Source organism: Chiloscyllium plagiosum, chromosome 18 (genome assembly GCF_004010195.1).
Source record: "Chiloscyllium plagiosum isolate BGI_BamShark_2017 chromosome 18, ASM401019v2, whole genome shotgun sequence".
NCBI lineage: Eukaryota > Metazoa > Chordata > Chondrichthyes > Orectolobiformes > Hemiscylliidae > Chiloscyllium > Chiloscyllium plagiosum.
Window position 1 is genome coordinate 66,254,513 of NC_057727.1, and position 15,809 is coordinate 66,270,321.

Genomic DNA, 15,809 nt, shown 5'->3' on the forward strand with positions numbered 1-15,809 from the left:
ATTTAGTCTCTTCCCTCTCTCCCTAACTCCACCCCCTCAATATCTTCAATAGTTTGTACTGCCTAGAATGGGCTTTGCTTGTAAAACTCACTCATTTTTACTGTTTTTTTTTACATTTTTACTAACTTAATAAAAGTCAGCATTTCGATGTGAGTGGAGGGGGGGGTGCAGGGGAGATGATGCTCAGTTGTGTGTGATAACACTCCTGGGTAGAGCGTTGACCATGGGCATCTCTACCCAGATCCTAATTCTGGCCAAGGAGTGAGTGAACAGGGTTCGGACACACACTATCCCACCGCCGCACCAAGCTCACCATCTGTAGGAGAAGGCTTGGTATTTACCGTGTCCATTACTTCAGTGGAGGGTACAGGGGCTGGTTGGTTGTGGGTAAGTCCTCTAGAAAATACAGAGCAGGAACAAAGAGTTCCTGCCTGTCTCCTCCTTATGAATAACCACAACACATCACAGACTAGTAGTCAAGTCGATGCCTCTGGCCTATGTAGCTCAATAAGGTCAAACCACTGCCTGGTTGACTTTATCAGCCTCACAGAATGCTTTGAAAATCAGACAGCTTAAATGTTGAAAAGTTATTCCAGTAATGCACAGCAGAATTTTGTATTAAAAAGGGAATGAGCTTTCATTTAGGGTTCAGGCCCTGGGTTGAGCTGCTGAAAGGACAGGCCTGAGGTCTATAGCCTTGTTCCCATTACCCTAACGTCACTGAGTCTTCTGGAGTCATCCAGGTCTGTCCTGCTCAAGCTTGACTACACTTTGCCCAGGGTCATTGTCACCCTCAGCCCCACCCACACCATCTCTCAGATCAGCCACGAACTGGACAAGATTTGAACTTGACACCACGAGACTCCGACACTCCCTCCCCAGGGAAATTTGTAGCCAGGGACCAACATTATGACAGCCCTGACAAGGTCATAGGTATGGTTACTGGATAAAGATCTGTAACAAATACCCCAAAGGCTACCTGGATGGAAGTCTTGAGAAGAACCCGGACCCCCAACAAGAGCAAAAGAGATGCACCACAGCCCCAGATGAGAGAGAACTAGCAAGGGTTTGGAAAGACACAGAAAGCCACCATTCCATTCAGCGTTTGCAGTCTGTCAGTGCCTGCCACCAAGTACCTGTATGAATGTCTCCATATCGCCATTAAACAATTTATGATTATACTGTGAGCGAGGCCTAGGCTTCCTCATTTTCTGTGGCTTAGGGGGAAGCGATGGGGGCCTGAGAGAAATGGAACAAAATCAACACACAGAGAAAACAATACACTTGAAGAACTTGGATCGCAGAAATAAGAGTTAATCATCCAGGCACAGAAACAATGTTCAACAGCAGCTACAACTGCATCCCATTACTTAGCACTTAGAGTGAGATCAGTGCCCATTATAAGTATATAATGTAACACAGTCATAACTGGAAGGCCTACAAGCTTTCTCTGTCTCTTACCTCCTTTCTTCTCCTGCTTTTCATTACATCCCATAGGCACTGGGCAGTCTCTGGAATTTCACCCATAGGGTCGCCAGCGAGAGATAGTAGTGACCATGCCTGTGGGCATCTCCACCAAGTCAGCTCCTGTCCTCCCTTAACACCACAACACACTCCAACTGGGGTCAGAGAGTCTCACTGCCATTTCTGTCTCTATAACCCACATTGTGGGGCTCGGTGCAGCATGCCATCACTTTGGATGAGATCAGCAGACTCTGTACTCTGGGACATCGAAGTGAGGATCTTTGTCATGTGTAGTTTTATGGACTGCTTTTGGCCGTTGAGCCATCAGGTATCCTTGCTCACAAGGTGGTGTCTTTCTCTGTCAATTCCAGCATTATTCTGCCAGGATCCACAAGCCCGACCAGGCAAGATTTGCCGAACAATTCGTGGCAATAAAGTAGGATCAGGGTAGGGAACGATTTGTCCGGGGCAGCGCAGAGCTACGGACAGCACCAGTGAGGCCCAGCTCCCTACCCCCCTCTTCCATAAGTTGGAAGATTCTCAAATGGTGCTAGGAGTCGCAAAAGTAGGGACAGTGGTGTTTTGGAATCCCATTCGGCTCTCACCACGGCCAGCCTTTAGATATCCCTCAGCTATAACGCTCACTGACCGAGTATACCAAACGACAGCAGCAGGCTCAGCACCTGGAAGAGCTGGTAATAGTTTTGGAGCATGTCAACACCAGCTCCCCAGCGTGACAAATCTCAACCTTGACTGACTCATTGATGCATACTCGGTAAGCTTTCAAACGCCTGCTCTCTGTTGGGTTTAGGTGGGGAAACATTGGCCAACCCGGACAAGAACAGGCCTTGAGAGACACTCCTCCTCTACTTCCCTATCAGTCTGCAGCACAGTCCATCAGCCAGGTCCACTCCTGGAGATATTTCACTGATTAGTTAGCCTAGCCCTGTTGGAACGCCAGTGTATTGGGGAGAAGTGATGGGGGAGGGGGTCTGTGTTTGGTGGCTCTGTGAGATACATGAGAGTGTAAGGCTGTGTTCACAGAGTTACAAAGTTAAAAATCACACCGCACCAGGTTATAGTCCAAAAGGTTTATTTGGAAGCACTAGCTTTCGGAGCGCTGCTCCTTCATCAGGTGGTTGTGAAGGTGCAGTGCTCTGAAAGCTAGTGCTTCCAAATAAACCTTTTGGACTATAACCTGGTGACGTGTGATTTTTAACTCTGTATAGCCCAGTCCAACACCGGCGTCTCCAAATCATGACTACCATGCAGAGAGTTAGTGGGCAGTTTTTGATAGGGAGAAAGGAGGCTCCTGTAGGGTTTAGGTGAATGGACCAAGACAGCATTTGGAGGGAGGGCATGAAGGGCCTGCTACCTCCTCCGTTCACTGGTCCTCAAAGCGGGGGTCCTGCAGGCTTATTCAAAAAGGGTAAGCCGCTGATGGGTCAGTATCGCAGCCAAGGACATTAAAAAGACAAAGACAGGAACCCTCTTCACCATCATGTCACATGATTTGCCCAGCTTCCACACACACACACACACACACACTAATAGACAGCAGAAGTGGGAGCAAAAACCATGTAGTTTCAGAAAGAGGATTCCTGTCACCATCACAACAGACACTTGAAAACTTCCTCTACACCTTCAAACTAAATGCAAAGCTCTCTCTAAACATCATCAGCTTAGATACAGAATAAAGCTCTCTCTACACATTTACACGGAAATTAAAGCTCCTCCACACTGTCCCTGTCAAACACTCCCAGGACCCTCTCTATGCTTTTAAGGTCTGATCCTCCCTCTGTAACATCACATGGAAGCGAGTGGGGTAGCATTAGGGATGGTCCAAGGTGGGGGGAGGGGGCAGGTCTCTAGTCTCAGCTGTATGGCACACAGACAGTAAACGGTTTGAGAACTGCCATCCCAGGTTATATAAATAAATATGTAACCTTCACATGTAAAATATGCTCCGGGTAAATGCAGAGTGTTTATCAAATTAAATGGTGGGAAACAGGCAAGTAAGGAATAAAGCTCCCTCTACTCTTTTACACTGAAGGTAAATGCCCTCAAAATTGTCCCCAGGGTATGTGAAGGCATGGATGGTGACTGAGGTTTACCAAGTTAGCGGGTTACTGTGGAATATGGCAGTGGGGCACAGCTAGAATATTGGGCCAAGGAGGGAAGGGTTAAATTGGTTGCAGGTAATAACACAGTAGCAACAGTTTGCTGTTCCCCTGACTTGGGTGTCTCTACTGATTGAGCTTTCACTGCAAGAATCTGAGAGAATCTCTGGTCAGATATTGCCTGGAACTGAACTGATTAAGATAGGGAACACTGGGCTCCTACCTTGAAGTCCCGCATTCAGCCTTCTCACCTGGAAGGGAAAAGACCGATGTTTAGTGAACAATGAAAAAAATTATTCCACGTCTGCATTCTCAACACTTCCAAGAATTAACCCACATAAAGTCATGAACTATTCCGTTTGAAGGAACAGTGAGGTTGACTGGGCAACAGAGCGAAATGCACAAATTCAGCTTTGTCACCTGCTTAACATCTCTGCTGATCTTGGTTCAGAAGTACAGAAACACAGGAGGTGGCAACTGAGGCAGCCATATCAGTGTTGGTTCTTTGTTTAAAGAAATCTAAACAAACCCCAGTTCATTTCCTCTACTCTTTTAAACTGAAAGAAGCAAAATACACTGCTACACCGTAAATTCCCAGCAAAGGTACTGCACAGGGACTGATCAGGAGAAAAGCTGCTTCTACTCTTTTAAACTGAAGGTAAAACTCACTTTGACATCATCCCCATCAAATAATCCCAGGGCAGGGGCAACACAGGGTTAGATACAGAGCTGAAAATGTGTTGCTGGAAAAGCGCAGCAGGTCAGGCAGCATCCAAGGAGCAGGAGAATCGACGTTTCAGGCATGAGCCCTTCTTCAGGAAGATACAGAGTAAAGCTTCCTCTATACTGTCCCCACTAAATAATCCCAGGGCAGGGACAGCACAGGGTTAGATTCCTCTATACTGTCCCCATCAAATACTCCCAGCGCAGGGGCAGCACAGGGTTAGATACAGAGTAAATGTTCCCCATCAAGTACTCCCCAGGGCAGGGACAGCACAGGGTTAGATAGAGTGAAGCTTCCTCAACACTTAAACTAAAAACAAAGCCTCCACTACATTGATCCCATCAAACACTTGCAGGAAAGGTACAGGATCAGCTTAGACACAAAGCTGCCTCTACACTTTTGTAGTGAAATTAAAGGTCCTCCATACTGTCCCTATCAAACATTCCCAGGATTGGGATAGCAAGGCATTAGGTGAAGAGTAAAGCTCCCTCTATGCTTTTAAACTGAAAGTAATGTTTCCATGACACTGTCCCCATTACACTCTCTCAGGACAGGTACAAATCGAGGCTAGATACAGAGTAAAGCTTTCAAACTGATAGTAAATTGAAAGCTCTCTCTACACTGTGCCCATCAAACACTTCCAGGACAGGTACAGAAGCTTCCTCTATACTGTTGCATCAAATCTTTCAAGGACTGTTACAGCTTCCTCTGTACTGTCCCCATGAAGCACTCTTAGGGAAGGTACTGCACGGTATTAGATGCAAAGTAAAGCTCCCACTATACTGTCCTCACCAAATATTCCACGCACAGGTACTGCACAGGGTTAGATGAAGAGTAAAACTCCCTGTATTCTTTTAAAGTGAAACTAATGCTCTCTTGACAGTGTTTGATCTAGACACTCTCAATTCAGGGACTGCACAGGGTTATGTACAGACTAAAGCTGCCTCTACATCAATAAGCTTCATGTGGTCCATAAGGAGAGATCACTGAGTGAGTGAGTATATAGTTCAGGGAATTTGGAGCAGTGGGGATGAGCTGCATTCTACTTGCTTTTTTGATTTATAATTTGCAACATCATTTTTAACAGCATAAAAGATTGACATCACTGGAAAACTGCAAGTTCATTGTTGGTGATAGTTGTTAATTTGACTATATATTTTAGGTAACTTTAGATTGAAATTAAATAGGAGAAATATGTACAGGTTATAAACGAAATGACTAGCAGGCAATTTTAAAAAAAATGAACAACTAAGTAAATAAGCTAGAGATGCGAGGCCAGGTGATGTGCTGTAACTGCATAATATGGGAGCATGGTGATACATAGTGACAACATAACTACAAGTGTCTACAAGTGTTGGCTGCTTTAGGAATTCTGAGTCACAGTTGATGAGCTGGAGTCTGAGCTTTGAACACAGTGACATATCAAGGAGAGGGAGAGTTACCTGGACTCTGTTTCAGGAGGCAGGCAAACCCCTTAGATTAACGACCTTGAATTCGGTCAATGGTCAGGGACAGGACAGTGTGACTATGAGCAAGACAAAAAGAGGGATCCAGGAGGTAATGCTGTGGGAAGGATGAGCAAACTGAACAGAGCACAAGGTACAGAGAGCCATTCAAGAGGGGAGCGAGATGAGAAATGTTGTAATCAGTGCTATGAGCAAGACAAAAAGAGGGATCCAGGAGGTAATGCTGAAGGAGCCTCAGCCATTGTGCTTGTTCCATCAGGTTTGAGATGCTTGCTTCCCTGTGTGGGCTGTGGGAAGGATGAGCAAACTGAACAGAGCACAAGGTACAGAGAGCCATTCAAGAGGGGAGCGAGATGAGAAATGTTGTAATCAGTGACAGTAGTCACACTGTATTCTGTGGCCAGGATTGAGAGTCCCAAGGATTGGCCAGATTCAGGATCTCTCATCTGGGCTGCAGAGGGACTTGGAGTGGGGAGGGAAAATCCAATTGTTGAGGTGATCCGTGTAGGTCCTAATGATATAGGTAGAAAGAGGAAAGAGGTTCTGCTGAGGAAGATGAGCACCAAAGGCAAAGTTACAAAGCAAAACCAAAAAGGTCATAACCTCTGGATTACTACCTGAACCATGAGCAAATTGGTACTGGGTCAACAAGATTGGCTGACTGACAAAAGGCAGAGGCAGTGGTGATAAAGGGGTTAGATTCGGTTAGATTAGATTAGATTACTTACAGTGCGGAAATGAGCCCTTCGGCCCAACAAGTCCACACCGACCCGCCGAAGTGCAACCCACCCAGACCCATTCCCCTACATTTATCCCATTACCTAACACTACGGGCAATTTAGCATGGCCAATTCTTTGTCAGGATGGCAGCTAGCAACTACTGGGGTTCCGCAGGGTCAGAGAAGGAACCAAAACAATTCATGTTATACATTAACGATCTGGATAAAGGAAGTCAGGGCATTGTTGCTAAATTTGCAGATGACACAAAGATAGGTGGAGGGACAGGTAGTGTCGAGAAAGTGAGGAGGGTGCAGAAGGACTTGGACAAGCTATGAGAGTGGACAAAGAAGTGGCAGGTGGAATACAATGTGGAAAAGTGAGAGGTTATGAATTTTGGTCAGAAGATTTCTCTTTTCTAAAAGAGGAAAGGCTTTGGAAGTCTGAAGCACAAAGTGACATGGGAGTCCTAGTTCAGGATTCTGCCACTTAAGTTGATAGGGTTGTTAAGGCAACGTATGGCACGTTGGTTTTCATTAGCAGGGGGATTGAGTTTAAGAGCAGTGAGGTTATGTTGTAGCTCTATAAAGCCCTGGTTAGACCATACTTGGAATATTGTGTTTCGTTCTAGTAGCCTCATTATAGGAAGGATGTGGAAGCTTTAGAGAGGGTGCAGTGGAGATTTACCAGCATGCTGCCTGGACTGGAGAAAGATTGAGGCTTTTCTCATTGGAGGGAAGAAGGATGAGAGGTGACTTGATAGAGGTGTACAAGATGTTGAGAGGCATAGATAGAGTGGATAGCCAGAGACTTTTACCCTATCAAGAGGGGACATAATTTTATGGTGTTTGGAGGAAGGTTTAGGGGAGATGTCAGAGATAGATGCCAGCAGTGGTAGTAGAGTACATTTGGGACATTTAAGCAACTCTTGGTTAGGCACATGGAAGACAGTACAATGAAGGATACTTAGGTTAGCTTGATCTTAGACTAGGATAAAAGGTGCCAGCACAACACCAAGGGCTGAAGGGTCTGTACTGTTCAATGTTCTATTCTCTTAAGGTTAACATACACGTTCAGTTGGCAGTTAGGAAGGCAAATGCAATGTTGGCATTCATTTCAAGATGGCTAGAATACAACAGCAGAGATGTACTACTGAGTTTGTATCAGGCTCTGGTTAGACCGCATTTAGATTGTTGTGAGCAATTTTGGGCCGTGTATGTAAGGAAGGATGTGCTGGCATTGGAGAGGGTTCGCAGGAGGTTTACAAGAATGATTCTGAGGACAAAGAGCTTGCCATATGAGGAGTGGTTGACGAGAGTGAGAAAATTGGATCAGAAACAACTGTGTTTAACTTAAATAAAGGGAATTTATTGAAATGAGGTTAGAGATTGCTAAAGTGAATTGGGTAGATAGATTAGCAGGAACAATAGTAAGCCAACAATGGCAGATACTTGAGGCAAAAATACATCCCAGTAAGGAGGAAAGATTCTAAGAGAGGGATAAACCAACCACAGCCAACCAAGGAGAGTATAAAGTTGAAATAAAACGTACATAAGGAGGTCAGTGATAGCCCCTAAGATTGGGATAAATTCAGCATCCAACAAAGAAGAACTAAAAAGATAAATAAGACAGAGAAGATAAACCACTAGGGCAAACTAGCGAGGAATATAAAACTGATAATAAGAGCTTCTTTAAAAGGAAGAGAGGGGTCAAAGTGGACATGAGTCCCTTAGAAAATGAATCTAGGGAGATGGTTTTCGGAACAAGGGAATGGCAGAGAAGTTAAACAGATATTTTGCACAGTCTTAATGGTGGAAGAGAGATCAAACTTTCGTTTTATATTAAAGAATGTGGAGGGGATGAAGTACTATTGCTTTCACTAAAGAATTAGTACTGGACAAAATAACGGGGCTAAATATAGATAAGTGTTTCGGCCCTGATAGCATGCAACCTAGAATCCTAAAAGAGATAGCTACAGATATAGATGATGTGTTGGTTGGATTTTTCCAAAAGCTCTTGGATTCTAAACCTGATAAATGTGACACCGCTATTCAAAAAGAGAGGGAGGCAAAAAGCAGGTAACTGTTGGCCAAATAGCCGAATACATATTACTGGAAAAGTGTTGGAAACAATTAGTAAGTAATAGCAGAACATCTGGAAAATCATAATCTAATCAAGCAAAGCCTCATGGCTTTATGAAAGGGAAATAGTTTCTGACGAATTTGTGGCTCAGTGGTAAGCACCATTGCCACACAACACCAGGGACCCAGGTTCCATAGTACCTTTGGTTGACTGTATAGAGTTTGCACATTCGCCCTGTGCCAGCATGGGATTTTCTGGATGCTCTGGTTTCCTCCCATGGTCCAAAGATGTCCAGATTAGGTAGATTGACTATGCTAAATTGCCTATAGTGTCCAGCAATGTGCAGGTTGGTGGGTTAGCCAAGGGAAATGTTAGGGTCCCATGGATGGGGTTCATTTGTTCACTTGTTCATTTGCTCCAACCTCAATATATTTCTAATGCTTTTCAGTTCTGAAGAAGGGTAAATGACCTGAAACATTGACTTTGTTTCTCTCCATTATTGCTGCCTGACCTGCTGATGATTGTCACCTTTTTCCAGTTTTTAAAAGCAGGAATTACCAATAGATTTAGGAGGCTTCCCGTGTCTGGAGACACAGGCATGCTCTGGTCAGCTGTTCCTGTAACAGATTGTTCACTTGAAGCCAGGGGCTGTTGCTTGATGGATGTCAATCCACATCAACCATGCCTGAGCCAGAGTCTCTCCTGCACTCCCAGCCAGCCAAGTGTGGTCAAGCTTACAGTTTGATAATCAGCTTGTTTAGCCATGTTATGAGCACAGTGTCCTCAGAAAATTAAATGTAATCCTGAAAAGGGATGCAATTTGGGAGGATTAACAAGGCAAGTCCACAATGAATGGTGGGACTGCAGAACAAGTGACAGGATCAGAGGGACCTTTGTACACTTGCCCATTGATCCCTGAAGGCAGCAGGACAGGTAGTTAAGGTGGTTAAGAATGTAAGGGATGCTTGCCCTTATTAATCAAGGCATTAACTACAAGAGCGAGGAGGTTATGAAGGGGCTGTATCTAAAGTCAGTTAGGTCACAGCTGCAGTACTGTGTGCAGTTTGGGTCACTACATTATAGGAAGGATAGAGAACCTGCATGTTGCTGGGATCGGAGAATTCAACTATGCAGAGAGACTAGCTAGGCTTGCGTTGTTTTCCTCAGAGCAGGACACTCCATTTTCTACATGAAGTCTCCCATTACAGTAGAGTTGAAGACTCCACCCTAAACACTAACAGTGCTCACAGACAATGCAACATTTCCAAATGCGACTCTCACCTTCCCCCAGTGTTTGCTTTAATAGGTCGTGCTTGGCTTGCAGCTTTGTGATCAGGTTACTTCCGTTCAAGTATTCCTTAAATTTCTGAAAGACAAACCAGGTGCATTAATAACGTATCAGTCCACCACAAGGTTCCATCACATCAAACTGACACTGGGCAAGGCAAAGATCAGCTTAGTTCAGCAATTCTGCCCCCTGAGTTCAGCACAGGACATCATTCAGCCCGCTGTGACCATACCAGATCCCAGTCATCGCATCCTCCCTTACTCTTTCCCCGTAGCCCTCGGCATTTTTATCAGATTTTTCACATTTTTCTCCAATCTGAGCTGCATTCCTTAGTCCATTTTATGGTAGTCCAGTGTTTGACAGGGGAGATCACATTCTAAACACAACCAACATTCTGTCAATAGATTACAGGGTATTAGATATTGCATTGTTTAATGTTGTTCATGAATGGAAAAGCAAGTGTAACAAAGAGAGCTACAACAACATTATAGTTCTAATATAAGTTTTGTGATTTGTCTATACTTTAATTTTTTTTGGATTTTGAACTACTGGCATGTGCGTTTGACCCGTGTCTCTGAAAGAGGTTTAATGATTAATACAGACTTAATGTAGCCATAGTATTCTTTAGAATAAAATAGTTTGAGAGAGATTTCCTGAAGAGTAGTGGGTTTTCTTTTCATTGGGTATGTTTTACAAGCAAGCAAAGTAAACAGTTGTGCATTAAGTTTCAAGGCAAAGAATTTGAAAATTCTCATTTGATTGAGGGAACCATCTACAGTTTGAAGAAAATCCTTTTGCTTTTGGTTTGTTGAAGACTTAGCTGATGTTGAAGACTGTTGCTCCTGAAAAAGGAAAATAGTTTAGAATTGTAAACAAATAAGTTACCTCAGCATAAAGAGTTGAGGTTTAAAGTTCTAGACCAGAAGCGCTTGGTGAAAACCCTGAAGGGGTTACTTGAAGTTGAGAAAGTCTACACTCATTTATATGAAGGCTTAAGGAAGAGATGGTCAGATTCTACAAGCAATTGAAACCACAGCTAAGTCCAACCTTCTGTGTGATGGAGAAGGGAATTCTCTCTGGTGAAAGAACCATAAAAGAGACATTTTATGATTAAGCGGATTGTATTTTCCCATGTCTTTTGAAATCGTGGAACTGGTGTCATATGTAAATAGTTTGGCTGATTCTATTTTACCTACATCTCTTTTGCATGTTAAACTTCTGTTTTATTGTGAGAACCAAATCTGTATCATTGTGTGCTTCTGTTTCAGTGAAAGTCCCCTTCATTAAAACCAAAAAAAAACTCCACTCTCAAACCAGATTTCAGTCTTGGAGCAGACTTGTCCAGTAGTAACATCAGCAACCATCAAAACCAAGTAAATGAATGGAGCTCGCTGTAGGTCAGATAATGACAGATGACGTCCAAAAGATAGAACCTCCAACAAGGCTGCACTTCCTCACTACTAGGTTTTGTGATGGAGTCTCTGGAATGAGAAAATCTCTCAACCTTCTGACACAAAGGCAAGAGTACTAGCACTCAACAGGAGCTGTCCCCTGATAGGTCACAGCAACACAACCAGCTATCCATGATACATCCTTAACTCCCAGTGGAACTGATCTTTCCCTTTGTCTCACAAAGAGGTCTTACCGTGAAGTAGAATATCTCAGTCTCCTGCTGGTTGGCTCGCCTCTTGGCGATGTTAAGTTTGCTCATGTAGGTCTCGGAGGCGACAGATTTGACTGACTCGGTGGATCGGCTGTGATGGAATGCATCAGACACGTCAAAGTCCTCGACTGTTAGCATGTCCTGCAGGGTTTGCATGGTTGCATCCAATGTCTTCCTGACCTGAGGGGGCAAGAGGGGAGGCAAGCACATCAACATAAGAGAATGGGAATCCAGAAAAGGTCCATCAAGGCCCTCTCCTTCACACTGTTACGGACCCCACACCCACGTACTCGGTATCTTCAGGGGGGGCATTCATGATCAAAACTCTTCGATTAGCCACTGCTCATCAAGGAGAATCTCTAAGGCTCACCCAACTCTATCTCCAGTATTCACCACTGCTCTGCTCACTGAAAGACAATGTATCTTTCCCCTACCCATTGCACCACAAAACCAATCACCGCCTTTTTGTTGGGGGTGGGCATCATAAGCTCGGTTGTGAACACTGCTGCCTCAAAGTACCAGGAAATCGAGTTCGTTTTTAGCCTCAGGTGACTGTCTGGGTGGCGTTTGCACATTCTCCCCGTCTGTGTGGGATTCTTCTGGGCGCTCCGGTTTCCTCCCACGGTCCAAAGATATGGATTGGCCATGGGAAATGCAGGGTTACAGAGATAGGATAACGTGGATGTGTCTGGATGAGATGCTCTTCAGAGGGTTGGCATGGCCTCGACAGGCAGAATGGCCTGCTTCCACACTGTCGGGATTCTATGACTTCGTCATTTTTGTCTTGGCTGATGAACTCTCCGAGCCTCAACGCAATTCCCAGGACATGCTTACCCCAGGCCTTTGTGCAATAATCCCATTGGTTCACTAACACTCTTTAGAGAGGGGAAGTTGACGTATCTAGCCCAGTCAATAAGTGTCTTCGGTCCAATAATCCACCTGAGAGCTGTGTGGCCATGGCAACCTAAAGGTCACCACAACACAAGTCATCCCCTTTAAATTACTCTGTCTCTAACCAAAAACATTTAAAGGGGCACGTGCTTAAAGGAATTGCCTGCACACTTTTTTTTATGTGCAGGGGAAACACATTGAAAAATTAACAACAGGGAATGTTGATTTAATCCCACACTTTACCCCGTTCTTCACAAGTTATTGAGATGTCGTGCAATGCGGCACTTCCAGGTTTGATCTGAAGAATTCCGAACGGCAAAACCAATCCCAATTGTTACTCCCTCCCAGTGATTAGATTAGATTAGATTAGATTACTTAGTGTGGAAACAGGCCCTTCGGCCCAACAAGTCCACACCGACCCGCCGAAGCGCCACCCACCCAAACCCCTACATTTACACCTTACCTAACACTACGGGAAATTTAGCATGGCCAATTCACCTGACCTGCACATCTTTGGACTGTGGGAGGAAACCAGAGCACCCGGAGGAAACCCACGCAGACATGGGAAGGACGTGCAAACTCCACACAGTTAGTCACCTGAGGCGGGAGGTTCACACTCCATTCATTTTAACCCAGTCTGACTGAGGGAGACGGTTAATGTGGGATAAGTCTGAGAGAAAACATTCCGCCACCACCCGCATCAGGATAATCAGAACCTGATCCAATCCCCACTCCCTCTGTGACAGCTGTAGAATCATTTAACTCTGCGATGGTTTTCTTGTCTCTTGGACTACTCAATTCAGATGTTTTCCAAGTGAGAGATTATTTCCCTCACCCTGAACCTCCCCAACAAGAATTGGAGATGGGTGGGCAAGGAACTAGCCCATGGTGCTCTTAATTACAGGGTGGTCGGGGAGAGAACAAAAAAAGGATCAAATTCAAAGGTCTACAATTCACACTTCCAAAAGCATCTAACTGACTACTGACCCCATGTACTGGACTGAACTGGTTTTGACATGCACCTTAAATTTAAAAGGGATTCCCAGAGTATGGCACCCAAAAGATACACTATTTTTAAACAGACAAATTCCTCTGACTTCACGTGAAGCCACGAGGGACACGTGTACTCACCCCAGCCTTTGGTGAGTTTGTGGACTGCTGTCAGTGGCCTTCCCATTCACCTCGGGCAGCCAGCCCAAATTATAGAGTGCCAGATGGGGGCGCTGCACACGGAGGCCTAACTCATGCTAGCGCTCACTCGGTTTATCAATGAGGGCCAACAAGGTGTCGTCCTCAAAATGCCAACCATCCCGGTTCACTGCCAAACTAATCCCCCTATCTGTGAGTCCGTCTCAACATTCTCTCCGCTCCACTCTCCTCCTCCCCATCACCACCACCACCCCAGTGACCAAAACAACTGTATGAGCTCTGCGCATCGTGGTTTACCTCTTCGTTCTCGATCTTGAGGGTGGCCAGGCGGGATTGCAGCTGGTGGTACCTCATGAGAAGCTCCGTTTGCACTGGCTGCTGTGCACTCACCTGACAGACCTGAAGGGGCAAGACAAGAAACAGAGCTGTTTAGCATAGGGGTTCTCCCCAAGCAGCCCAGAGCTCAGTCCATCACCATTCGTCACAGCTGGCACATTTTCTGGATCTTTTAGTCAGAATACTAGAAGCAGACTGTTGGGAAAGATCTGTTTTCAAAAACTGCCAGGATGCTTGGGATGGCACAGTGGCTAGCACTGCTGCCTCACAGCACCAGGGACCTGGGTTCGATTCTAGCCTTGGGTGACTGTCTGTGTGGCGCTTGCACATTCTCTCTGTGTCTGTGTGGGTTTCCTCCGGGTGCTCCTGTTTCCTCCCACAGTCCAAAGATGTGCAGTTTAGGTGAATTGGCCATGCTAAATTGCCCATAGTGTTCAGGGATGTGTAGGTTAGATGCATTGTTCAGGGGTAAATATAGGATAATAGGGTAGGGGAATGGGTCTGGGTGGGTTACTCTTTGGAGGGTCGGTGTGGACTTATTGGGCCGAAGGGCCGGTTTCCACACTGTAGGCATTCTAGGAAGTACCAAAGTCCGATTGTGCTGCCCTCACAGGTGAAAGGCAGTATGCAACGTTCTTTAACTGATGTGGATAACAGCTGTAGGGGGCTTGTGTAGCACTGTGGTAGTGTCCCTGCCTCCCAGGAGGCCCTGGACGAGTCCCACCTGCTTCAGAGGTGGTCCATCTCTGAACATAGTCGATTAGAAACCAACGGGACATTAGCCAGGACACACCCACCACAGTCTAAACCCTCGCCCTCCTCCACCCCCAGTCCAGAACCCATCTCTCCCTCCCCCATTCTCACAGTCCAGGCTCCCATCTCCTACAACACATCCATACTCCCCCCTCCTCCTTACCCATTCTTGCATCTCTTACCCCTCCTCCTTCACCCCCACTCCTAGTTTAGGCACTCACTCTCATGTCCCTCATCCCCAACCTGTACTAACACGCTCCCCGAGTTCTGCTCTACGGGATTCTCTCCCTCTGCATCACTCTTCCAGACAGGCCCAAACTCCCCATCCCCTTCCACCCCGTCGCAGCCTGCATCCACACAAATGGGCTGCAGGGTATTGTACATTACAACAATGATTACACATTCAGAAGTCATTAATCAGCTGAAGTGTGCTTTGGAACATCCTCAGGTTGTGATAGTTGCTATAGAAATGCAAGTCTTTGCCTCTTTAAACCCTGGGTCCAGATTAAGAGCAAGAACGTTCTGACAAGAAGCTAAAGAGGTAGCACAGTGCTAAGGACATTCCACAGGAAACATAAAGGGACAAGACAGTGCATTGTTTCTGTACAGGTGTGAGACCATCCATCTATAAAGATTAAAGTTAACAATCAAAGCACAGCCAGCACACACAACACAATCAGCATCTGTGCCCACTGCCAGCTTTCATCATGCAAGAGTTATTCCAGCTGAGAATATTTTAACAATCTGTTATGCTCCTAATTACAGACTGTGGATCTCAATGTTATAATGGCAGAACCTGATAAAATGGTAGAGTTTGGGCATTTGTATTGGAAACTACATCTCCAAGGGCAAAAATTTGCATTTACATAGCGCCTTCAACACAGACAAACACCAAACATAGCTCGCAGGAGCATAAACAGGTCACATGAGGAGATATCAGGATCAAAGAGTGAAGGTCAAAGGATTCAGTGACTAAATGAAGCAATGGATAATCTGGACAAGGTGATCGAAGGTCCCATCATTGTTCTGGGCTGACTCAGTCATCAGTGTGGAGAGCAGGTGTAACACTGCCTCAGGCCAAAAGGAAAGGAAAGGACTGAACTGGACTGGAGATTCCCAGGGCTGGGGTGAGACACCCCGCGCGGGGGGGAGAGAG

General features: G+C 45.4%; 1 protein-coding gene across 1 annotated transcript in view; it reads right to left on the reverse strand.

The window, feature by feature from the left end:
- Nucleotides 1-1,115: 1,115 nt before the first annotated feature.
- Nucleotides 1,116-15,809, reverse strand: part of LOC122559273 (SLIT-ROBO Rho GTPase-activating protein 3) — a 174,367-nt gene continuing 159,673 nt past the window's right edge. The window contains exons 8-12 of the mRNA XM_043708654.1: nt 13,862-13,963; nt 11,507-11,704; nt 9,855-9,939; nt 3,808-3,835; nt 1,116-1,239 (exon numbers count right to left, since the gene is read on the reverse strand). Coding sequence (XP_043564589.1) covers nt 1,116-1,239; nt 3,808-3,835; nt 9,855-9,939; nt 11,507-11,704; nt 13,862-13,963 — 537 coding nt within the window. The remainder of the gene's footprint in view (nt 1,240-3,807; nt 3,836-9,854; nt 9,940-11,506; nt 11,705-13,861; nt 13,964-15,809) is intronic.